Below are 27,133 nucleotides of genomic sequence, written 5' to 3' on the forward strand. Positions count from 1 at the left end.
ATCCTTTTTGTTGCCTTAAAATGTACGTAATATACCCAGTTGTTACCAAAAAAAATTCAAGCCTTCATGCATGGTGCGTCCCACCGAAAAGATGGTGTTTTTGGTGCCAAAACGGTCAAAATGGCTGGCTCAGCAACGGCTTACTCGCTGGCTATCAAGATTCTCGGAATTCTCGGGAAACTCGGTCTCTGGGTGCAAAATCGCTATTTCAGTACAGTGCCGATTTTACTTTTACATGAAAAAATGAATAATTATGATTACTTGTAATATTTCACTTTACATGAATAAAATCGCCGTGTTAATATGAACCACTGTCCTACATTATAAAACCATCTTCGTACCATGGCCCTATAATGACTGGTCTTATACGACCTGCATACCTCATCTAATCACCAGAATTAAAAATTAAAAATCGGCACTGTACTGGTGATTGTATGAAATATGCAGGTCGTATAAGACCAGTCATTATAGGGCCATGGTACAAAGATGGTTTTTAATGTAGGGCGGTAGTTCATATTAACACAGCGATTTTATTCACCCAAAGTTAAATATTACAAGTAATCATAATTATTCATTTTTTTATGTAAAAGTAAAATTGGCACTGCACTGAAGTAGCAATTTTTCACCCAGAGACCAAGATTTCTTACAGGAAGTACCCGATCGACTTAGTTAGGCATACTACTCAAATGTTGATAAGCAAACAGTCTGATGAGTCGTTCGATCATCTCAATCGCTTGCCAGTAACCTCTGCCGAAATGGCAATTTTGACCGTTTTAGTGACAAAAACACCGGTTTAACACGTAAGACCAGGGACTTGATCGACCTGAAACCTTTGGTAAAAAGAGTAGAGCATGATTTTCAAACGCTTGGGAGAAAAAGTAGGTGATTTTGCTCGAAAATTGTAAATGACTGTGAGTAACCTCTATTGGAATAGCTGTTTTGACTGTTTTGGCGCCTAAAACCGATACTTAACGTAGGCCACAAGGACTCGAACGACTTGAACCTATTCTAGCGATACTAAGGTATGCTTCTTGAAATATTGGAACCAAAAATTAGTGATTTTGTCACAGAATCTTGATAGTGCGCGAGTAAGCCGTTATTGAGCTAGCCATTTTGACCATTTTGGCACCAAAAACACCATCTTTTTGGTGGGACGCACCATGCGTGAAGGCTTGAATTTTTTTTGGTAACAACTGGGTATATTACGTACATTTTAAGCCAACAAAAAGGATGTATGTGCTCTCGTTTTTTCAACAGCTAAAATCTGAAAAAATTGAAAATTTACGATTTTTACGAATTGTTTAAGGGGTCTAAATATGATTCGATAAATTTGATTTTTTTTTTACCGAAGAAGCTGAGTGGTCTGATGTATATGTGGTGAAAGTTTAGTGCATTTTCATCGATAAATGCGGGTAATATGGAATGAAACTTGAATATACCCCAAAATTCTCTGAAAAATGGGTTTTTTGGGGCTGGAGGGGGGGAGGGGGTGGGTGGTTGGATTCGGGCGGTATAAATTGCCCAAAACCATGTTTTTTGGACCCTCTGAAAGGGTTTAGACCATTAAATCCATAATTCGTGAGGAGGGGCATTTTGGTGCCCTTACCCTGGGATATCCATTAAAACAAAACTTCCTTTTCCCTGTCAATGTAGTTTCGCTCATATGCTCCCACCGCTTATGGCAGTAAAGTGTCCTTTCACCCAATTAATGATAGCAACGATGATAAATGGAAGGCTTCAGTTGATGGAGGAATCACTTCAAGACTCGAATAATAATAAAGCTCAGAATTAGAGTTGAAAAGTTGAGATAATTGCAAATGGTTTCTAAGGAATTGCTGGACACTCCCCCTGTTAATTTCAACTCAGAAGTTGGAACTACCCTCATTAATAAGATGATTTAAAGTTACATCGAGTTGACCTCATTTGAAGGGGAAAAAGTTGGAAGTGGGACTTGTGACTTTTAGACACCATGTAATGTGGTCTCTACTTCTATAATATTATCTAGCTCAAGCTGTTCAGGGCACGTGCAACGTACCCCGAACACCTAGGCAGGAGGTTCTCTTCTGGGTCCAAGGTCATCCATCTCGAAGATGACTTAATGGCTGACTTTGCAAGCTGTCATGAAACGGCAATGTCTAATCCCCTCTTCGGTTTTGTCATAATTTATTTTTTTATTGATTACTTTTTTCACTTTAAAATTATTGAAAAAAAATGTCAGTTTCTTATAAAACAAGCGTGGCGATAGTGTTTTTAAATATTCTGAATCCAATTTCGCAGGTTTGATAAAACCTATCAGTCCCATTAAAGGCACATTTGTCCGTTGATAAATAGATTCCTGAATCAAAATTTGTAAAAAAGTTTTCTCAGGTAACTTCTCCAGACAACGTTTTATGAAGTATTTCTTGGTGTGAATCATCATCCACACACCTCGTTTTTCAGAAGGAGGGGGAGCAAGTAAAACTGGGTAAGTGTGGAACAGGACTTCTGAAGAGTTGGGAAAACAGAAGGAGTGGAGTTAAAAAAAAACTTTAGGAAAAGTATTAAAATAGCAGTCATTTTTAAGAAGGTAGCTAAACACATTGAGTGCTAGAGGGAGCCTAAACGAAGTTAAGCAAGCAAGTAAAGCATCTGACAGGCTAAGGATTGATGTTGTCTAACTGCCTCAGTCATTGAGAAAATTATAAAAAAAGATCTGTCGATTCTCTCTCCGGCTACGCAGCAGTATCTTACTTCATCTCAGGCATTGCGATTACTGCAAGGCCACACGTTTTTCTCTTCTTTTGGGTAAGTAAATGGAAAGTTAGTTTTATGAATTTATACAATACCGGTTTTCTTAGAGTTTTTCTTCATTGCTGTTTAGGCTGGATTCATTATTTATTTGATTTGTTCCTAGGTTGAGGTTTATCGTGAAGGTCAGAGAATTTTAGAACGGCAGAGGTTCCAATTTCCGAACAACTGGCTTCATGTTGATAACATAGAAGGTGAATGGGGTGCTTTCAATGAAATTATGAAAAGGAAAGATTCTTCAATACAGATTCAGGTAAGTTTTTTTCGGCCCACAATTATGCTGTCTATCCCTTAAAAGATCTTAGCCCCTAATTTTGGGTTTTACTGATCTCATAGCCAAATTATGCCAACGTCTTAGACTTGTTAGAAGATGAAGAATGAAAGCTATAATTCATCCTTTTTCAAACATTGACTACAGAAAATTTTTCCGCAAAATCGTAAAATGCCTTGTTAGACACCAAAGTCTGTAATCAGCTGTTGATAAGAAGAGACGTCCCACTCTTTGTACAATTGTGGTGTCCCTTGTGCCCGCCCATTGAGTAACTTGAATCAAGTGAAGTGAGTAACATGAATGTTCTAATGGACTCTGATGTCAGAAACTGCCCAAGAACCGGAATGGTGTTGTCAGTTCTCCTTTAAAATTGAATAGTCAGTTAAATCTTTTGTCAGCAGACTAAAATGATATATGTATAGCTTCTGACCCAATGTCATGCAGCACCAGCCCCCTCGACTAGATCCAGTCTGCTATTATGCACCTGCGCTGGCGTGTCTCCCAGTCGCCTTGCCAACATGATCCTCTATCTAAATCCATAAAACATCTCCAGCGATTAGAAATTTTACATTTGCATCATCCATCTCAAAAGTTTCTTCAGGCACCTCCAGTCCATCGTTAAATGGGAAGTAGCACCTGAAGACCATCAATGTATCAAAATCCAATGAAGCGCCTGCCTAGTTTTGAGTTGGAACAGGGTCCCAGTTTCGTGCTCGACTCTCTCACCACAATACAGTTGTCTGTATCCCTGTACCAGATGGGAGACATCTTGTTCATATTCGATTCCAATACCACCTCAATTGTAACGCTCAGCTCCTCTCTGAGAATACGTGTTCATATTAAATTCATTTTAAGTTGTTTTTTCGGTTTGCAGCTCTAGCATATTCAAAATTGAAATTTACCTCAGGTTCTGCAATTTAATCATTCTTATAACTTAAGGTACAATTTATAACTTTGAATACATTTTTTTCAAAACTTACTTTGGCTTCATGTCCCTGTTTTCCATCCATGTATTGAGATCTAATTGACCTCAAATGAATTTACAGGTTCAAAGTCTTCAGATGAAGATCATAGCAGAAGACAAGGCAGTAGAAATTCGGACCAATGACTTCCTGTCGGATTGGGAAAAGAATAAACCAGTGCGAGGACAGCTTCGTCCAGATGAGGCGCTGCAGCAACTTCAGATATCTGAGACCAAGTTCAGCAAGTTGAAAGAAGAGAGAGATAATGTTGCCAAGGCGAAGGAGGCACTTGAGCTTCAAGATCCAGGTAGTTATGTGTAATTAATCTCACTGTAGAAATAGGTAGTCCTAAAAGCAGTATGTTTCTCAATTTCATATGAGGGAGAGGAAAGGAGCTGACCCGTAATTTGTGCAGATTTGGAAAACCAACTTTTAAAAACCAACTCTTCGGCTTTCAAACAAATCCGAGTGAAGCTGATTTGGCTCAAATTTCAGCTAATTTAGGCATTTCTGGAATAGTTTGTCTAGAACTCCACAATAGAGAATTTGCAGGTGTCTGAGAAGTTATTTCATTTCACGAGCGAAAATGAAGATTACAAAGAAAACTGAACATAAGGATGTACTGCAGCTACTTCAGCGGTACTACTTGAATTGGACAGAGACTGGAAGTATCATAACAGAATGATCATATCTTCTGAAATACACTACATTAGATGAGAAATACCCCTCTATAACATCACTCAGAGCATATTTCCACTCTTCTTAATCATTTTCCTTGTGCCTTTGGTGTCAGGAAAAAAATTGTAAAAAAAAACTGTAAAGCCAGAATATTTAGAACTTCCATAAAAAGAGATTCAATTTTCCTGTGCAAACCCTTTGTTACTCTCGAACATTTTTTCAGGCAAAATGAAACAGGAATGATTGTAAAGATCCGTAGCTGAAATCATTTAGAGATATGGATTTTATTTTTTGCTGTAATAACATCTATTCATCGCAACAACTTGAACATCTCCTCGTATTCCAGGTGGTGTTAGTACAAGTGAAGACCGGATGATGGTTGTGTTTGAAGAGTTACAAGATCTGCGTGGTGTTTGGTCAGAATTGAGCCGCATTTGGACGCAAATAGATGAAATTAGAGAAAAGCCGTGGTTGTCCATTCAACCACGCAAGTTGCGGCAACAACTTGATGCACTCACTTCACAGCTGAAGGAATTGCCTGCCCGCCTGAGACAATACTCTTCATATGAGTATGTGAAGAAACTTCTTCAAGGGTATACCAAAGTAAGGAATGATGTACATCTTATTTTTTAATAAGGCTTGATTTGAACCACACCATTTTATTTGTATGTGAATAAAAACCAAGGTGTTGTGTTTAATATTTATTAATCACCGAGGTACCTTTTGGCTAACGCCATCTTCGGAGTGCAAATAGGTACAAAGGACGACGGACCAGTCTTACGGGAAAAGTGGGCTCGGTTAATTCGGCTGATATGTTGTAGGTCTTAACCTACTGATCAAAAGTGTCAATGGGCATTTCTTCCTATCTCGAAGTTTTATCCCCCATTTTGGGGGTCAAAGTTGCCAAATCGGCGTATAATTGGTAGTTATGACACCCGGGTTTGTTGGTCGCCTATAAGATTCTGTAATGGTTTTTTAAGTCTGTTGTATCCTCTGAATAGGCTAGAGACCATCCGAATTCAAAAACTGAACAGTTTTGCCGTATGGGGAAGAGGGGGGGGGGGTATTTACGCCACCGATTTCAGTGTCGGCGAGTCGCATTAAACCGATTTTTTCGCCATGTTTTGGAGAATTTTCTATGCAAATGTTTGCGACTGCATCTTGAAAGGTCGACTAAGATGCAGCTCAAAATATAGTCCCGGAGGGGGGGGGGGGGGCGGCGGCGGCAAGTGCGCCACCGAACTCGGGCAGCGAAACCGGCTTGCGCGGGTTGGATCAAACCGATGCTTCTACCATGTTTTGGAGAACTTTTTACAAAAATGACTCCGGCTGCTTCTTGAAAGACTGACTGAGATGCAGCTTAGAACATACCCCCTGGGGGGGGGGGGGAGTTCGCGACCGAACTCGGGCAGCAAAACTGGATGCGCGAGTTGCATTAAACCGATGGTTTCGTCATGTTTTGGAGACTTGCTTATCCCAATGGGGCCGACTGCATTTTAAAAGGTTGACTGAGATGGAGCACGAAGTATGCTGTAAGAGAAAGGAGGCCTCTCAATCCGCACCCTCCGTCGCAATAGGATCTCTCAGCATAGGTCAGTGTGGCACTGACACTAGTATAGAAGTGGCACTTTTTAACGTTGCTAGCACGATTAAAACTTAGTAACATTTAACGCATCATTCAATTTTCAGCACATCCTGATGCATCTCAGAATTTTGGTGAGGGTAAGGGTTAGTTGCTTTTGAAAAGAGAAAAAAAAATATTAAAAAGAATAAATAAATGACCTTGTTTTTTTCTTAGATTTTTTGATTAAGTAGAAAAATCTCAGTGAGCTTGCCTCTTCAACTGCACTGAGAGCTTCCAGGATTTGATCCATTACTAATGGAGCTCCGGTAGAAAGAATGAATAAACCAGAACCGGTCAAATACCTTCAGAACTTATTGCATTGCATATATTGCCTCCCACGGACTGCATGATTAGTAGTTGTGTATTACATCCAATTTAATGTGGCATCCTCCGTAACGCTATCATTTAGGGTAATTATCTCTTGGATGTACTCTCCAGAAACGAAGATTAATTGCTGATTCGTGGATAATCTCATTGCTAGCTGTAAAATGGATCGATATTGGCCACATCGATATGGATCGGAAAAGTGCCACTACTATACTATGTGTCAGTGCCACACTGACCTGTGCTGAGAGATCCTATTGCGACGGAGGGTGCGGATTGAGAGGCCTCCTTTCTCTTACAGCATACTTCGTGCTCCATCTCAGTCAACCTTTTGAAATGCAGTCGGCCCCATTGGGATAAGCAAGTCTCCAAAACATGACGAAACCATCGGTTTAATGCAACTCGCGCATCCAGTTTTGCTGCCCGAGTTCAGTCGCGAACTCCCCCCCCCCCAGGGGGTATGTTCTAAGCTGCATCTCAGTCAGTCTTTCAAGAAGCAGCCGGAGTCATTTTTGTAAAAAGTTCTCCAAAACATGGTAGAAGCATCGGTTTGATCCAACCCGCGCAAGCCGGTTTCGCTGCCCGAGTTCGGTGGCGCACTTGCCGCCGCCGCCCCCCCCCCCCCCCCTCCGGGACTATATTTTGAGCTGCATCTTAGTCGACCTTTCAAGATGCAGTCGCAAACATTTGCATAGAAAATTCTCCAAAACATGGCGAAAGAATCGGTTTAATGCGACTCGCCGACACTGAAATCGGTGGCGTAAATACCCCCTTCCCTCTTCCCCATACGGCAAAACTGTTCAGTTTTTGAATTCGGATGGTCTCTAGCCTATTCAGAGGATACAGCAGACTTAAAAAACCATTACAGAATCTTATAGGCGACCAACAAACCCGGGTGTCATAACTACCAATTATACGCCGATTTGGCAACTTTGACCCCCAAAATGGGGGATAAAACTTCGAGATAGGAAGAAATGCCCCTTGACACTTTTGATCAGTAGGTTAAGACCTACAACATATCAAAAGCGCAGCCGAATTAACCGGGCCCACTTTTCCCGTGAGACCGGTCCGTCGTCCTTTGTACCTATTTGTACTCCGAAGATGGCGTAAGCCAAAAGATACCTCAGTGATTAATAAGTATTAAACACAACACCTTGGTTCTTATCACATACAAATCTTATTTTTCGTTGTTTCTCTGCACTCGTTATCAGTGCAAGAGTGAACAAAGTTCAGTAACAAAGGCAGGTAGAAACGAATTCAAATTGCTTTAAGAAAATTAAAGCCGAACATGTTTTTCTTCTTCTTTATTTTTTGCTCTGTGTTTTTAATGCGCAGACAATACTTAGTGTGAAATCTCTGAAATAACTGAAAGATTTCACCGTCCTTATCAAAGACCAGTATCCCTGGATAGGTGCAAAAATGATAGAATGAAAGTTCTCACAAAGTTTATAGGTAGCCTTAAAAGTATATTGCTAAAGCTTTCATAGAAACAGGGAGAATATCCTGGGGTGCCCTCAACCAAATCCCCACCAATCCATCCATACTAGTGAGACATGTGAACTCCTGAGTGTCTCGGAATGTTGTTCAATATCCGCAACATATATCCTGGCTCATATCGCTTTGATGTTTGTATACTTCGGTAGTGAAGATTTTTCCATGAGATTATAGAAAATTTAGATTGACTGGAACTGTTTTAGAAGTTGCACAATGCTGTTCCCCCCCCCTCCCCTATCCTATTACTTACTCCACTATTCACGGAGAGCCCAAATTTGAAATCAAAAAACAAAAACGCTTTCCGGCCAAAGTGGAAACAAAAAGGTAGATTTCGATTGATCAATTCAGTGAAAATAGGTGTGCCTAATAAACCGAAAGAATCAGCAAATCAACTCCCCTTTGGATTTGGTTTCAGGCAAATAGGTCGGGCTGTTTTATCGGTTGTCGGTAAACTACCAAAACAGAAAAAATTAAGAAATAATTAAAATTAAGAAAAAATTAAGATAAGAGGTCTCTTACCAATAGCGATCTGAGTTTTCGGAGCTGAAGAAAATAAGCTGTTGCCATGCGTACATCTATTTTAAGCACTGCCACGCCAAGAAATCTGACAAACCGACACACAGGGCAACAATGAATTGAGCGCGAGCTCCCAGAACTCCGATAAGGCTGGCCGTTATCGATATCATCGCCACTGTCGGTACCGCCACCAGCATCGGTTTCAGACGATAGGGATAGCTTACCGGCAAGGATTTGTTTGAACACCCCCACAAATGGGTGGTTTTAGAGGGTGGGTGAATATAGGTTGCCTTGAAGGCATGAACAAAATGAGTCCAAGGAGGTATCAGCGGCCACGTTTGGACGAGTTAGAAAAATCAACCCCTAATGGCCTTGACACTTCTGAATTGAGGAATGAACCGATGTTCACCAAAAATGAAATTTGATGTAGATCACATTGAAGTGAAGATCCATGCTTAGTTTGGTTTTGTTCGTGTGAATAGTTTTGGGAAAAAACGGCTGTAAAGGTTCGTTAGATCTCAGTTATATATTTATGTATATACTACCTTTTTACTTGGGTAAATCCTTCAAGTCAGGGCTACAGAATTGATGCTCCATGATCTTGCTTAAAAATTCCCGCAAATGACAAGGTCGCACCGTCTGCAGTAGGCAGATATTTCTTTGAATTCTACACAAAAGTTTTTTTGTGAATTACCTTTGATAACTTTTTCGTATTTCTGAATATTTTTATTTTTCTGTTTACAATTGATCTGAAATCAATTAATTGAAGAAATTTATTTCCATGCAAAAGGTAAATATGATGATTGTCGAGCTGAAATCAGATGCTTTAAAGGAGCGTCACTGGAAACAATTGATGAGGAAGCTGAGAGTTGAGTGGGTTCTGTCAGATCTCACACTAGGCCAAGTCTGGGATGTTGACCTTCAAATGAATGAGGCCATCCTTAAAGAAATCATCTTAACAGCTCAGGGAGAAATGGCTCTGGAAGAGTTCCTAAGACAGGTAATATCATTTCCCAAGAAACTTGTGTGTGCATGGAATGTACTGCACCTTCCATCAAATTTCCTTAAAAAAGAAAATAAATATTTTCCAAATATTTCTATTAACAATCGGAATGAATCTCATCAGGCTCAGTGGTTTTTCATGAAATAATATTAGCTCAAATTTTAAGGGAATAAGGAGCACCTAGTAGGAACAGTTTCCTGGAAAGCTTAATTATAAAGAGATTATCTAACCCCAACTGGCTCGTATAAGGAAGCCCACACAGTCAGCCAAAGGACTCTCGTCTCCTGGACCATGCGAAAATTACAGTGATTGTGCGCTTGTCATGTGACTAACATCATCTTTAGTGTGGTCTACTGATGAGGTCTAAGAAGATCGAAACCAGTATAGATCTCTTAGTTTGACTCCAGCATAGTATTCCAATGCATACTGCTTGTGCCTCGGCTGAAAACTTTGCCTCCTCATTCTTTCTTAGAAACTCATTTGAAATCATTTTGGAACTCTAATGCTAAGTTTTGGTTTTTTTTTTGCATTGACTTCCCTTTAAAATATTGTTGACTCAGCACTACTCCACCATCCTGTTATTTACATGCATGTTAATGTACTTAAATAAGCCTAAGTGTTCCTCTTTTAGCAGTATGATGTGACTGAAAAAGGTAATATTTGTTTAACAGCTTTTTGCTGCTTTCAAACTTTCAAAATTTCCTACTTGTTTGAACATCCTCTGAATCTTCATAGACCTTAGATGAAGAGCCATTGCTGCCATTGTTTTTAGTCAAGCGTATCTTTGAACATCCTTGTCAAAATATTTGTATTAAAACATGCAAAATTGTTTCATTAAGTAATTAATATTATTATGGATGCTCAAAAATTGCAAGTAATTATATGAAAAAGATATTGAAGGAGGAAGTGATCCAGACTGGAAAATTTGTTTGAAAATTAAGTATTCAGAAACTTGAAACCGACTTGCATCGTTTAATCTGTTCAATCAGAATAATTATTTTCACCAATTCCTGCTCAAACGATCAGCTTATTCACTCCATTCAGTGAAACAGAAAAAAAATAGAAATGTACTCCAATTTTTTTTCTTTTTAAGGAAGGAAATATCAAGAAGTATTTGCATCACTCTCATTACAATCATAGTTTACAACATTTATGTTCACATATTTTCCAACTTACCGCAATATTTGATTGTGCAAATATCTGATCTACAGTGTCTTTCCCATTGAAAAAATTTAATTGAAGCGGATATTTTTCTTTCAGGTCAGAGAATCATGGCAAACTTACGAGCTGGATCTCATCAATTATCAAAGCAAGTGCCGTCTCATCAGGGGCTGGGATGATTTATTCAACAAAGTGAAGGAGCACATTAATTCTGTTGCAGCTATGAAGCTCTCACCCTATTATAAAGTAAATTTCTCTCATTTTTACCGGAGTATCTGTCTGCCAGTTTCGCCGGAGAAAAGCCAGAGAGCATGATGTGAAAGACAAACGTCTGGCTTTGAAACGTGTATTCACGAAAGAACAAAATAACACGATCATACAACTGAACAAAACTCAAAACGAGTGGCCAAAAAATGAAAAGAAACTAAATAGAAAAAGGACAAGCGGGTTTTTCCCTTCTCTGAATTCCTTCTTAATTCATTTCAGGCCTCAAATTCCTTGACAGCGACTGAAATTGCTGAAATTTTGTAACCAAAAATTCTATATCAGCGTCTCTCATCATGTATTGCATAGATTCTTTCAGATTTCTAGTCACAGAATGCAAATACTGTATTCATTATTCACCTGGCCTCTTGAAGAGTCCAAAATCCAAGATGGCGAAATTTCTCACCCTTAGGGTCAAACAGCTAGTTCTCTCAAGACCCAAAAAATGAACTTTGCGTCCTGACTGATTAATATGGAATTTTGGTTTGTTTACTACTGATGACATGAACAAGATTCGCTTCAATTTGATTCTGGAGATAGTTATAACCGCCCTATTGTTTTCTTGTATGAGGAGTAGAAAAACATTCGACCTCATAGTTGCAGAAACCCGTCTTTGCTTCTGATCGTTGCTGGATATCATCCGGTCTGGCGCAAAACCGGAGCGTTTCAAATTTGCAGAAAAGTTACTCATTTTGAACTGCATAATTCTCGGTTCCAGAGTTACTTTATCACGGTTTCATTGAACGCACTGTGTTCTCTGTTCTATGCGTCATTTACCATAGAAGAAAGTGTGTTTGCAAGTAAAAACCTCACTCAAGGTTTAGTGACCCGTTGTGAAAACTGCAAATTCTGTACTTGTATATGTTGTCTCTATGTTGGAAAATCATGAGAGGCTCCCACAATTCCTCAAATTTTCAAAACTTTTTGACGTACTCCATGCTCTGCACGAATGTGGAAACTGCAAAAATCTTGTTTGTTAGCTATAAAATGAAAATTGTAGAAGCCTTCCACAAATTTAAGTGAATTAAGTAAAAAAATGATACAAAACTTCCTATGTTCGTTTCAGTTTCCACATTGCTCTGATTAATACTGCAAATTATCTATGTAACAATGACGCTTAATCAGAAAAATTTCATGTCACTTTAAGTTGAAGGGGTGGGAAAATAGGGGTTATTCTACATGAGGAAGCCATGTGTCATTCTGCTTAGTGCACATAACTTCACTAACTCTTTCGTTCTAAATCAAACCCTCCCATGCAATTGAATATTTATGCTGGTAAATTTTTACAGGTGTTTGAGGAAGAAGCTCTGACTTGGGAAGAAAAATTGAACCGTATTAATGCGCTATTCGACGTATGGATTGATGTTCAAAGGCGATGGGTCTATCTTGAGGGAATTTTCTCGGGGAGTGTGGACATCAAAGCTCTGTTACCTGTTGAAACTTCTCGTTTTCAGAATATCAGGTTAGTAATTGGTGCGATTTGTTCTCTAGTAACAAGTGCAAGAGGTAGAAAAAAAGTCCCGAAATACCGTTCTTTTTTAAGGTATGGCATATTTTGGACCAGTGGATTAGGAGTTTAACAAATTACTTGAAATTTCTCATTTATTATCTCTGCTTTTGGAACTGCCTAGATCAAACTGGTGTAGAGGTGTCATTATCCACCCTAGGCAATTGACAGCTCTCCCCCCCCTATTTTGACCCTCAAATGACTGTTCGCGGCTTTCCGGCTCGAGATACGGCCAAACTGTCAAAATTTTTGCCCTAAGAATTGTAAATCTGTAATCTCCATGAGAAAACGACCATACTTCAGCCGATTTACCAATTGTTAGACCTGCTTCCTTCAGGGCGCTCCAGAGACCCCTAAAACAAATTTTAATTTTTTTTACAAAAACATTCTTGATTTTTTTTCATATCCTAGCATACTTTGAGCTAACTGCACTTGAATTTTTCTCAACTTTCAAATGTAAGAAACACCCTATCTCTTGCGCTGCGCGACACCCAACCGCCAAAGTCCCCTATCCTCCGAAAGCCTTCCAGGGAGTTGGCACTCCCTCATTTCTTCTGAAATCCCCACCCCATTTATTACTACGAATATTAACTAATTTAAACATCTATAATTACAATTATTAAATAATTTAAATATTTATTATCAGCAACTAGGGGGCTATGCCTCCTGCCCGCTATGCGACCCAACTCCCTGAGAGTGCTTCACGGACCCTTAATGGGTTAAACATCTAAATGCAGTGGCTCATCTAGAGACTTTTTCTCATCAGTAGCCCAAAGCGATTTTCCAAATTCTTAGGACTATCAAGGGATTCATTAAAAATGAAACCTAACCATGGGAAAGAAAAACATTTTATAAATAGAACTTCAGGAATCACAAAGAAAAATTAGTGAGATCACATGAGTTAGTGAAAAAAGTATAAATAAAAGAAAGGGGAGGAAAAAGGAAAAGGATACCTAGCTGAAGCACACTTAACACAAAAGAGTGTGTCTCACAGTTGCAGAGAAAATCGGCTTAATTGTAAATGGCCAGAAGAGAAAGCGGAAAGAGGAAGTTAGGGAGGGTTTATGCTCAGAATTGAGTAGGCACAGAATGCTTAGAGAGGAATGATGCAATGGGAGGAGTAGCAGACACGCCCAGCGCTAGGCTCCAAGTGTTTCGCCAACCATTTTACCTAAAGTAGATGTTTAATAATTTAAGTATTTATTATTTCAAATATTGAAAAACTTGAACATTTATTATTATAAATATTAAATAACTTACAAATTATGTTACTTATCAATGAAATCCAGAATAATATCACAAAGGAATTTCTCACTACTTTAAGCTCTGCTCCCCCTACCCCCTCCCCCCTAAAAGATAAGAAATAAATGCAAGAAAGTGCATCTTTCAGCTTGTGCAGTACATAAATCTTTCTTAACTCAAATGATTAACCCTAAAAAAGTAAAATTTTTAAAGAGAGCAATAGTCTAAATCTGCCTGTACCTTGATCAAGCCTCTCCTCCATTTCTTTATAGCCCCTGATAACTTTGACAGAAGTTCCTCTTGGGACAGGAGTGCGGTAACAGAAGTGAGGCAAAAGCAGAATTTTCTCCTCTCCCTTTGAGGTATACTGGCCACATTGGAACCCCCCTTCCTCCCCGAAACTTTGAGTGAACCCTGAAGGATATTTTTTGAGTGGGCTTGGGCTCCCATGCTTTCTCACAATACTTAATTCTGCTTTCCTTTCTATTTCGTCCTCTAAATGTTTCCACTGTGGAGGTACGGAGACAAAAGAAGAATGGTGAAATGAAATATGAGGGGGGGGGGGAAGGAGAAAAGAAAAATGGAAGGAGTTGATCTTGTGATGAAAACATATCATTGCAGGAAAACACTCAACACATCGGTAGATTCATACTTGGCTGCTCCCCCACCAAAGTCATCCCCCCAATTTCAAACCTGATGAGTTTTTCAACTGCAAACATGGCTCTTTACACCCCTGAATCAGTGACTATTTATCCTTATTTGTAGGATAAATCCTACGTTTGCGTAATTTTCTCCTAGATTTTTCCATTCTCATGAATTTCATGATTACCAAGAGATTTTTGGTGTGGAGTTTTACAGTATTTATTAAGAGTTTTCATCATTTTGTTATGCATTCTTGCAAACAAGTTTGCTAAAGGTGTAAACAGGGTGTGAAACATTATAAAAAAAAAGCAATGAAAAGTGATTGAACTGAACCCAGAAAAAATTTACCTTTTATTTTCTAATTTTACGGGCAACAATTTTAAAGAAAAAAATTAAGTACTCTTGGTTAATGATTCTGGTATTGCAGGATCAATGGTAAAAAATCGCGAAAGCAGATAATCAGGAGGAACGATTTTTTGCAATTTCTTTTCGAGAGAATCTGATTCAAAAGGATTTCTGTGTACATACAATCTTGAAATAATTACGTCTGATAATGACTCAGTAATGTCTAGTATGACGATTCATAATATTCAAAATTGTAGAAACATTGGAAACCTCCTTGAATTTTTTACTTTCTAGTTTTAAATAATTGGTGATTCGCATTCGTGCCACCAGGGCATGAAGGGCTAAATTCAATTCAGAATGAAAAAGACAATTTTTTGCCCTGCTCAATTTCTGAGAAAATTATTTAAATATTTAAAGATTTTTCATATTTGAAGGTCAAAAAGAAGATAATGCAAATAATATAAAATAATACAAGCTTTTTTATTTTACCCGACTAATGGTAAAAGCATTCAGATTTGACCCAATGAATCAAACACAACAAACATATCAATTATTCACTGGTCTAGTTTGGATCTAAACCACATTTTTTCCTTTCTTTTTTAGCTCTGATTTTTTGAATTTGATGAAAAAAGTGGCCAAATCCCCGAAAGTGATGGATGTTCTCAATATTCAAGGAGTTCAGCGTGCTCTTGAACGTTTAGCGGACTTGCTAGGCAAGATTCAAAAAGCCCTAGGCGAATATCTTGAAAGAGAAAGGACGTCTTTCCCAAGGTTTTACTTTGTTGGTGATGAAGATTTACTGGAAATCATTGGTAACAGTAAAAACATTGCACGGCTACAGAAACATTTTAAAAAAATGTTCGCAGGTGTTTCAGCCATTTTGCTGAATGATGACAGCACTGTTATAACTGGCATTGCATCTCGTGAAGGAGAAGAGGTAAGCTTTATTCCTCGTAAAGCTCTCAATTTTTTATCTGATATTAATTCACCTCTTCAAATGTACATTACTACACTATTGGTTAATTTTTTGTTTCGAGTATGTGAAGATTTTTAATAGATTCTTCATTGTGCTAAATTTATGGAGAGATGAATAAATACTCTTCAACATTCTTGCCAAGTTTGCCATCTAGTTCCCCATGAAAATGCTCTACAAATTGTACAAGGTAATAGATACATGGATGAAGCCAAAAATCACCGTAGTTAGCGAAGGAATGGTTTTAAATGCAGAAGCAACTTTATTGAAAACTATCAGAGTCTCATGAGATAGATCCTTTAGTGTTACATACATTTATATCAAGAATTTCTAGAATTTAATGCTCTCGTAATGAAGAACCTCAGTAAATGGCTGCCACCTTTTAACTTTTTACTTCGCCCTTGATTTTTTTAGGGTCATCTTTTTTCTTTTGTTTTTCCTCTGTTCGCATTTTTTTTCTATGGCTCCTTTTTTCTAATGTTGATCACTATTCTCTCGCTTTTTTAAGTTGGAAATATCTGTTTGGTTTCAATCATACTTTTTTAGTTTGTATAATTTGCCAATAAAATAGAATTAACAAGAAAGCAAGCTGTATACAAGCATACCAATACTGCGCACCATTATACAACATTTATGTTTTTGGGGTATTCAATAGGAAAAGAAGTAGAAAAATCCAGCTAATTGTTCTAATTCTATCCATGTTATCAATGAAACCAACGCTCTCTTGAATTTTGGAGAAATGATAGCCACACAAACTCTATTACATTCGAAAGCTACTCTTCATGTCACAGCCAAACTGACTGGAACCTTTTCCCTGTAGGGCTTCTACGGACATCATCTTGACTTTGTTGCCAATGTGCGTTTAAATGAGAGCACAAATTGCAGATGGCTGAACTTGTTTTTGGCAGCTTGATATCGTTCAAAAAATTCTGGGAAAATTCCTGTGAACTTTGTACACTTTCTATCGCTCAGTCAGAAAAAAGAAAACTTGCTCTTCATGTAATACTGAACTTGCAAAACTGCAAATTGCGAAATATAATAAATGAAACATGAAAAAGTGGGCAAAATCGCCCCTAATGAAAGAAAGCGAAAGAAATTATCAAATAATGTCAATTTTCTACTCTAAACTAGTGAATTGGTAGGCAGGATTGCTTTAAAATAGTATCCAAGAGACTCAAAACTTTAAGAATCCGCCTTCCTCCCCCCCTCCCTTCCCCCCTTCAAGCAAAATTTTCCAAGATATATGCAAAATAGCAGCTACTTTTTGGTCTGCAGGATTAAGAACATTCAAAGCTTGTACAGATTGTATATTGCCAAATGAATTTACCATAAATAAGGTTGTTCAGTAATTTTCAATTCTTGCACTTTTGAGAAGCACTTGAATATTCATTGCTCATATAATTCCGGACTTCATTACAGCTTCTCACTTGATCAGTAATTAGAAGTCTCATATTGAACAACTATGGTACATTTAATTGCGTTTGTTTTTTTAGGTCAAATTTTGCACCCCTGTTTCAACCACCAACAACCCGAAAATAAACGAGTGGCTGACTTGTGTTGAAAGAGAAATGCGAATTACACTTGCTTCATATCTAGCTCAAGCGGTTCAGGATATCAAACAATTCAAAGATGGTTCAATAGACCCTATTAAATTTATGCAATGGTGTGATAAGTATCAGGTAAAGTCTTAACTATTTGGATCATAATTATGGATTATTCCGGAAAAGGGGCATATACGCGTACGTGCCCTTTTTCCAGAAATGGCAGTAATGGATTCCTCGCATCATAATGTACCAATGTCCCTAGTTTCAGCTTAATTAATCAATTTTTGGAGCTAAGAGACTAAGTTTTGTGAGGCTAAGTGAGGGGTCACAGGCGTATTTCATCTATTTTCCTCTGGGTATGGTCTCCGCGACATTGGATAGCGTGCAGACATTCTCCCTAAAAACTTGATATTGCATCCACGAATTGATTGCAAAGATTGTGATCACAGATAAACGATGAGGGGACGACTATAAACTGAGAACTCTAACGAACAAAATCAATCCGAGTACAACAAGCAATGAACCATCTTATTGGAGGGAATTTGATGCCCTAACGGGTCAAAACTTTAACTATTAATCACATTTTGACAGCTTGGGAGCTTTTTAACATGAATCAGAAGGAGACAAAAACGACCATTGGCGAATAAACAATGGCCCAAGATGGAGTGGGGAGAGAGACCAGTAGCGCCAGTAGCTGCCACGCTATCACTAGTGCTGCTTGCCTGGGAACATAACAGTTGAGGGACCCAGGGTGTGACTTCTGTGACTTGCTTACAATGAATGACCTTGTTTCAGGCTCAAATTGTAGTGTTAGCAGCTCAAATTCTATGGAGCGAAGATGTGGAAGCAGCTCTTCACACAATTAGCAACAGCACCGCTAGTGGACAAGCCAAAATGCAACCATTAGAACTTGTCCTCTCTCAGGTTGAGTCAACACTCACTATTCTGGCCGATTCAGTACTCCAAGAGCAACCACCGTTACGACGTAGGAAACTTGAACACTTGGTAAGATTAATCTCTAAGGTTTTTAGGCCTTTATGTGGTTTTTTTTTACCTTTTCGCCAACTTACTAAAGATAGAAAGATTTATCAGAAGACATTGTCATCTTGCTCAAATAGAAAACTGACTTTTTCAACGTTTGTATCAGTCATTCTCACCAAGAAGAGTTACTTCTGACACACTTAAATTACCATTTTAGCATTCTAATCGCTTTATACTGCATGGAAACTTAATGTAGTAAATGAAGACTCTGTATCTTGGCTCTGATCAGCAATCTGAACTTAATAAGTAATCCCCCATCATATTATCCGATGAAAGCAACAGACTCCATTAAGATAATGTAACTTAAATAGGCTTGAAAGTGAATGATGTTTCATTCTGAAAGTTACTTTTGAAGGATGGAATGCACATGCAGAGTTTCTATTCCCTGTAAAACCCACAGGACTGAATCTCAAAGAACTTCCACGGGGATTTTGGAGCCAGTCCTCCTCTCAGTGAGCCCAATATTTTGTAGACTAGGATTGTGTGATAGTGAACCTTGACGCAATTTTTACAAGCCAACTTGGTTAGCCAGAGTGAAATTCAATAAAATTGTTTTGCCTATGCAAGATTCCTTCAGGATCTTGGAGCAGGGTGTCAGCACCATCATTTAAGCAAAAAATCCAAGTATTCTGACCAGCTCTTTGAAAATAAAATCAATTTTTGTGTTTTTAAGGCGGAAAAAAGGCCATCAACTTTTTGACAGTTCCAATCCGAAGGACAAAATACAACAAGCATACCGATTTTGATGTGTTTTTTTTAACAAGAAATGAATTGAGTGGGGTCCTGAATTGTCCAAGGCTCCGTAAACTCAGTTACGACGTTTTTGACTGTTTTTTTGGCCCATGTTTTACTCAATTTAAGGGTAAGAAAAATTTGGTTGTCATAGGTGTTGATCTGTAGGTAATTTTGACCGAGGAATCTATTTTTTCTGATTTGCATTGCTTGGAGGCTTTGGGGGCCAAAAAGTTGCAGTTTTTATACATTTTTTATGGATATGATCAGTTATTGGTCATTAACAGCCCACTACTCAATTTAAGGTACTGATTCACAATGAACTCTTTGCATCATTCAACTCAGGGACACGAAATTCTAGAGTATTTATTTTTTTATTTTCATTCACACGTGCCAGAGAGCCCCAGATTGGAGCTATGGCACGAGTCAAAAGGTTGGGGCCTGGGATTATCTTTACATGGACCCTCCGGAGTGCAGGTGCACAGCCGGATTATCACGAGTTCAATCAGTCGTTGGTAAGTTGCTGATTAGTGCGTGTTATTGTGCTGTGATCATCGGATTTCGTTTTTCCTGAAGAAGAAGTTGAGAAGAGAGGGGTGAGAAGAGTTAGCGAGGAAGATCATCACAGGGGATGAGGTTTTGGTCTACGAGTACGATCCTGGGAGAAAAGTGCAATCGTCAGTTTGGATCGCACAAGGGACACCTCGCCCAATGAAAACTCAGAAGAATCGCAGCAATGTGAAAACAATGTTGACTGTCTTCTTCGATGATGAAGGTGTCGTCCATCATGAATACACTCCCCAAGGCTCTATTATCAATGAAGAAAGCTTTACCGAGAAATTTTACGTTGCTTAAGGGGCCTTCAAGAGCGTATTCATGATGGACAACACCCTCATGATCAAAGAAGACAGTTAACATTGTTTTCACATTGCTGCAACTCTTCCGAGTTTTTATCGGGCGAGGAGTCCCCCGTGCGATCCAAACTGACGATTGCACTTTTGTCCCAGGATCGTACTCGTAGACCAAAACCTCATCCCCTGTGATGATCTTTCTCACTGACTCTTCTAACCCCACTCCTCTCAACTTCTTCTTTAGGAAAAACGAAATCCGATGATCACAACACAATAACACGCACTAATCAGCAACTTACCAACGTCTGATTGAACTCGTATTAATCCAGCTGTGCACCTGCACTCCGGAGAGTCCATGCAAAGATAATCCCAGGCCCGAACTTCTTATTAACCGTTGATGGCGAGATAATCAACAATGTCCGGACAGACCATGTATTTTCAAAAAGCTAGACAGAATATTTTGATTTTTTGCTTAAATGATGGTGCTGACATCCTGCTAAAAGATCCTGAAGGAATCTTGTGTAAGCAAAGCAATTTTATCGAATTTCACTCAGACGAGAACGGTGCAAAGGTAGCTTCTTTAGGCTGTCAGTGACCCAAGTCCCGGCAGAGTGGTTGAGTCACATGATAGATGTGTTTCAGTAGAGAGTTATTTTTTCAAAACACTGCACAGATAATACAGGGAAGAGGCTGGGATTTTGAAAAGTGAAAAAAAAAATAGAAACCCTGTCGAGACTCTTTAGGAGTTCCTTAATCTCTTTTACCTTGTGGTTAGGTGATTTTTAATCATTTTGAACTTGATTTTGTTGTTTTTGTTCTAAGTTTCCAACAGATTTGAGTTAGCAGAATTTATTTAGTTTCCAACAGATTTGAGTTAGGTATTTGAAGGAATGTTGTACAAAATCAGAGGATTAACACTAAGGAAGTCCATAAATCATTGGTTAGTTCTCATTTAGACTCTCTAATTTTCACTGGCTTCCAAGTCAAACCGTTGGTTTGTACACAATGACTTGACAAAGATATCATTATTGATTTCAGATAAACGAATTTGTCCACAAAAGGACGGTCACGCGTCGGCTGATCCACAATGGTGTTTCAAGTCCTCGTTCTTTTGAGTGGCTCTGTGAAATGCGATTTTACTTTGATCCACGCCAGAACGAAGTTTTGCGGCAATTAACAATTCACATGGCAAATGCCAAATTCTACTATGGATTTGAATATTTGGGTGTCCAGGATAGATTAGTTCAAACTCCTCTAACTGATAGATGTTACCTAACGATGACTCAAGCCCTGGAGGCAAGATTAGGAGGTTCTCCGTTTGGTAAGTTCACAAGAGGCTGCGCTACTTATGTAACTTAGTTCAGTAATATCCAGGTATTTTGTGTTCCCCGTTCCTTACATGGTCCCTCTCCACCTAAAGAGAAGCTTTCAGGCTAATTATTCAACAATTTTGCATTGCTTGAACATTATCATTCACTAATTTCCAAGTTAAATCTGCAGTTCAATTTTCCTTTCATCTCCTTAGCAATTCATTGTACACAGGGTGATGCCTTTCTGTCCACCTAAGTGTACTCAAGAAATGACTCAAGATGAATCTTTGAAAAACCAACATTTATAATCTAATTAGACCCCCTACCACTACAAAATATTTTTTTCGGCTCCCCAACACTCTCCAAAAGGAGGATTTCAAAAGGGCCTAAGGTGGACCAAGAAATCACTTTTTTCTCCAGATGGAACCATCACGGGTGTGAATCAAAATTTCGACTAGAAATCAGGAAAATAATTGAGAAAACCTGAGAAAAAATGCAAACATAGGTCTTTGTTATGAAGGTGTGTTCAGCAATGCGATTTTACTTAAAATGCAAGAACCTATGCTAGAATGTCGCAATGAATTTTTAGCAAACTGTGGTATCATCCTAATTAAGTGCAGAAGAATAGACTGTTCAATACATTGATTCTAAGTAATTCTTTTGCTTAGAATTTTAATTTGAAGTCACAACTCACCTCCGATTTTTTTAATGATTCCACTCACAGGCCTCTTAAACTTGAAAAGTGATTTTTCAATCTAATACACTGCTTATGAATAGAGAGATCCCATCATTCGGAAAATTCTGAGAAACAGGGGGTTTCTTCCCAAAATAGCACTTATAGGAGGCTGGTGGGGTGCTAAAAATACTTACATTTGTTTCCTGGGGGTTGAATTTAAGGATAAAAATGTTTGGCGCCGAAGTTCCATTTTTAATCATTTTCAAGATGTCGCTGTTGGACGGCTGATCTGAATTATCTTGTCTCCGTTAAAATCATCAAGCCATTGAAAATATGTTCACCCTTTCAAGGGGCTCTCTACATATAAATTATGTAACACGATTTCTCCGATTTTTTGACACGCACCACCCCTTGTAATGCAATCATAAAGCTGGTCTTGACACCTCCAAAATAATTACGTAAAATTTTCCTCGACAACCCCCCCCCCTTTTTTTTCTAAAAAACATAAGATAAATTTTCTCTCTGAAAACTGGCGGAGAGCATAGCTCCTGTCAATTAAAGACTCCGTATTTTAGGAACGAGAGGATAATAAGGAAAAAACTTGTGTATTACATGTAAGTAGAATGAAGGAGAAAGAAAAGATAAAATCTAGTATAACGTACAGCTATGTAACGCGGAGCTTAACATCCTCCCACCCTATGTCACAAAATTATGAAAACTCACTCACCTTGGCATTACATAGTTGATGGACAGCCCCCAACATACTTTCTCAAGACTTACCTTATTCTACTGCAATTATTCATGCCAATAGGTCAATTGCGCTGGTCATAGAATTGTGTTTTGATGCTTAGTTCTTATAGATCCGCTAAGAATTATAAGATTTGTTTGAGCTGCAAATCTCTAAGTTCAATTTTAACCAAGACATCGCGCTTTGAAAAATTTGGTTTATGATGTCATTCATCACGATATTGACACCCTTGGTTTCTTCTACCTTGCTTTCGTCAGTGAGGGCGGCACACATTTGCACTGGTCACTCAATGCAAAACCTGGAAGAAACCAAAGGTGTCACTACCGCGGTGGATGACATCATAAACTGAATTTTTCAAAGCGCAATATCTCGGTTAATTTATTGAACGTCCAGATTTGCAGTTCAAACAGATTTTGTTATTCTTAGCCAATCTATATGAATCAAGCATCAAAACACGATTCTCTGACGGGCGCAACCGACCCATTGAAGACCTTTAGCAATCATATGTATATGAAATTCATCTTTATTTTTTTCAGGTCCTGCTGGTACAGGTAAAACAGAGTCTGTCAAAGCCCTTGGACATCAGCTCGGTCGATTTGTTCTTGTCTTTAATTGTGATGAAACATTCGATTTTCAAGCCATGGGCAGAATTTTTGTTGGATTGTGTCAGGTACAGGATTGTTTCCTCTCTACTTATCGTGACAGTGTAATAATTACTTTAGTTTGCTTGCTTGTTTGCCTATTTGTACTTTCACCGCTATAGATGATGGCCTCGGGGCCAAAATGCGTTCAGTTTTGTTATTTTTGAACATTTTTTAAAACTCGCATCTACTTGGTTCAATCACTTAACTGAATAACCTATCTTCAACAGGTTGGAGCCTGGGGTTGTTTTGATGAATTCAACCGTCTTGAAGAAAGAATGTTATCAGCTGTCTCGCAACAAGTTCAGACAATCCAAGAAACACTGAAGACTCAAATGGATGCCAACAAAGAAAATAGTAAGTTTGTATTCGGGACACTGAAGGTGATGATGAATGGATGATATTTGGTGATTTTGATCTGTTATCTCTTTAAATCTACATTACTTTTGACTGAATGTTGTTTTGAAGAGTTTAGATTTCTTGAGGCGCGTTCAGACGGTTTTCCAATGGTGGACGGTTGCCTGACCATCTCCCAAATATGCTGTATAGTGAGGATAGGGAGCGCTTTGGTGGAGGACTGGTCAAGCTTGATGTCAGGCGGCCTGACGAGCAACTTGGCATGCTGTCTAAACCCGCCTTTATATGAAAAATTTAGCCCCCAAAAATACCTTTTTTCTGTTGATATTGTGCGTTTTTTTCTCTTTTGTAAGCAGATCTTCTTTCCTCTAATCTGTGTTTCTTTCTTTTCGATTTGTCTTCCTATGAAATGATTATTCGTCTGGGATTTTTTGTATTTCCAGTTACTGTTGAGCTGGTTGGAAAACAAGTTCGAGTTTCACCAGACATGGCTATATTCATTACTATGAACCCTGGCTATGCGGGACGATCCAATCTTCCAGATAACCTCAAGAAGTTGTTCCGTTCTCTTGCAATGACGAAACCTGATCGACAACTGATTGCGGAAGTAATGCTTTTTTCACAAGGTTTTCGCTCTGCCGAGAAACTCGCTTGCAAAATTGTGCCATTTTTCAAGTTAGTATATCAATGAAACTTTCTTTGCAAATGAAAATGTGCAGCAGACTTTTTTTTTACAACGCTCACTGCATTAAAATTGATCCAATTGTTGACGAGAAGTTTACTTTTATCAGACATTTTTCCTGTCTTCAGTTGGTCTTGTGTTTACTAATGATTTTACATGATTCTTTACAAAAATAGTTCAGTCTACTGCAAATTATCTAAATCGCCAGTAATTCCCAGGAACAACTAGTTTATCCTGTTAGTGCAGAAGGTGATAGAAATGGCGTCTCATTTTGTAATGCAGTTAAGGTGTAATCTGGTTGAATATTGATAAAAAAAAATTCAGATCAAACTATGACACAAAGTGGCATCTAGTTGCAAAGAAATCTGACAAAGCAGGAATATTTTTCTGTTAGCAACATAGGTTTTGCTATAAGCAGGTTCATCGGACAGAGGAAAAAACTTACTAATTTAAACATTTGGAGAACTTCAAGAAATTTAAATTAAACAGCCAACCTCTTCTTATCTTGAATATGTGTGATATTCAATAGAGGAGATCATGGTTTACTTTCGTTTTTAAAGTATTGACTAATTATTCAAACTGTTAGAAAATCATACATTTATTTATTTATTATGAGGAATTTTAAAGCTGGGGAGATAAGACTGAAAACAATAAAACAAAAAATTAGACGTTTCGCCGTATGTTTTGCTTCCCCAGGTTTAGAATTCATAATCATATATGGGCTTTATTTTAAATTTATTTATTCATCAAACATTTCTATGCATCTCACAGAATAATTTAATTCAAGCAACCATACCTCCATCATTTCCTTTGTCATCCATGCCTTCTTATCACACATCCTCAGTATTGTGGTATTTTTTATTTGCATATTTTACCAAACATCTAGGATTTTTTACATTTCCTGCGACCAAAAGTTTCTCAAGTTGGATAAAATTGTTTAATCCCAATGATGTTCATCAATGAAAAGGTAGGAAAGGAGAAGGTGGGCCTTTTTTTTACTGTATTAAAATCTTGACAGCAATTTGCCTTGCTGCTCTGCACACTAAGGTAAGTCGAAAATCAGTGTGACACCCTCCTCCACCTGGTTGCCAATTTCACAACATTATCTTTTGTTTGTGAGCATGTTTTCGGTTAAGTTCGCCGAAAAGCTTTCTGCTTTCATCTTACAGGTTTTGCTGTGGGCCGGATTTTTCACATGCATTTACCATAGCAAATCTAAGGGAACCACACAAAGTTTCCATTTAGGTCATTTCCCATCTATTATTGTTCCAGTCTTTTCATCTTAAAATCATTGTAGAGAAGAACTGGTAAAAAAATTATATAATAATCTATCCCTTTTCAGACTCTGTGATGAACAACTCTCAAACCAGTCACATTATGATTTTGGTCTAAGAGCTTTAAAATCTGTGCTAGTCTCGGCAGGTAATGTAAAACGCGATCGTATTCAAAGGATCAAAGAACACAAGAAAAATGCTGGTGATTTGAATATGGATGAAGCTTCAATAGCAGAAAATCTTCCTGAGCAAGAGGTAACTTAGTTTTTTAAGATCTGTAAAAGAGTATTTATCATTTTAAGAAATCTAATCAAAGATGTTTTATATTTTTAATGAAGAGAATTCAGTAAATACCAAGTCTACTAAATGTGAATTTTATCATAAATAGTTATTATCTCATTGCATTCACAAATTACATAGCTCCGACCATTAGTAATGCCTTTACCGTAAATTCAGCTGGGAGTTTCTGTATTTGTCCTCTCATAGAAAAGTAAGCATTATCTTTTCTTTTTCTCCATCTTCTTCTCTCATATTTCCCTTTATTTAAAGCTATTGAAACCACTTAAAACTATTCTTCACTAAAAATTGTTTTTCCTACTGCTGTTGCTGTTTTTATCTCCTCAATTTTACAATATTCAGTCAAGCCAAATGTATAAGTTCCACAATATTGAACTGCTAATTCTTTGTTTACATTGTAGATTCTAATTCAATCGGTGTGCGAGACAATGGTCCCTAAACTTGTGGCAGAAGATATACCCCTATTGTTCTCTTTACTCAATGATGTCTTCCCTCAGGTTAAATACACACGCGCAGAAATGTCAGGTATAAGTTTTTATTATTATTTTTACTATAAGCTCTCGGGCCTCCTAAATTTTTATCTCTGGTAACGCTTAGTTCCAGCGTTCTACCGGGCCGATTTTCACGATTTTTGCGGCCACCGACAGGCAATTGTCTCTAAATAAGCCCGCTCTATTCAGATTTTGAAAAAATGACCCAGTTTCTTGTATGTTAAGTGGTAAAGATGCGAATTCTCTCATTTGAACAATGTAAATTTTATTTTTTGTCACAGTTCATTTAACCGTTCAGCTGGCCCAATTTTTATGATGAGTGAATTTGAGACGAGAATTTGACAAGAGATAGATGATTGTCCGTAGATGAGCCTGCTTTAATAAGATTTTGGAAATAGGACCCAGGTTCTTTTACTATCATGCTGTAAAAGTAAGCAAATTTGCATAATTCTCCCCAACTGCTGTCACTTTGCGCAGAAGGTTGTGCAGTGGCCGAGTGGCACATTAGCTCTTCTCTATGAACGCAAGATTCAAAATTCATGTGTTAGTTTTGGCTGTAGATGAATCGTCTGGGGTGTCAAGTGGTTCTCCTATTTGGCCCAAGGTGTGGGTTCAATTCTGGACGCTCGAAATAATCCACTATGACCCATTAGTCATCTGTCGTTGTTTTCGGCAATATTTCATTAATCGATCAAA

The 27,133-nt window shown here is 38.2% G+C and overlaps 1 protein-coding gene across 1 annotated transcript in view; it reads left to right on the forward strand.

Annotated features, from left to right (window-relative positions):
• Dhc64C (dynein heavy chain, cytoplasmic) overlaps positions 1-27,133 on the forward strand; it is a 196,692-nt gene that overhangs the window by 78,921 nt on the left and 90,638 nt on the right. Inside the window, 15 exon segments of the mRNA XM_072306491.1 lie at positions 2,894-3,040; positions 4,105-4,327; positions 5,045-5,301; positions 9,447-9,656; positions 10,920-11,066; positions 12,374-12,546; positions 15,424-15,757; positions 17,287-17,472; positions 18,133-18,342; positions 21,000-21,282; positions 23,232-23,365; positions 23,567-23,693; positions 24,137-24,368; positions 25,718-25,904; positions 26,348-26,471. Of these exon segments, the coding sequence (XP_072162592.1) occupies positions 2,894-3,040; positions 4,105-4,327; positions 5,045-5,301; positions 9,447-9,656; positions 10,920-11,066; positions 12,374-12,546; positions 15,424-15,757; positions 17,287-17,472; positions 18,133-18,342; positions 21,000-21,282; positions 23,232-23,365; positions 23,567-23,693; positions 24,137-24,368; positions 25,718-25,904; positions 26,348-26,471 (2,974 nt within the window).

The sequence above is a fragment of the Bemisia tabaci genome, chromosome 1 (assembly GCF_918797505.1).
Source record: "Bemisia tabaci chromosome 1, PGI_BMITA_v3".
NCBI lineage: Eukaryota > Metazoa > Arthropoda > Insecta > Hemiptera > Aleyrodidae > Bemisia > Bemisia tabaci.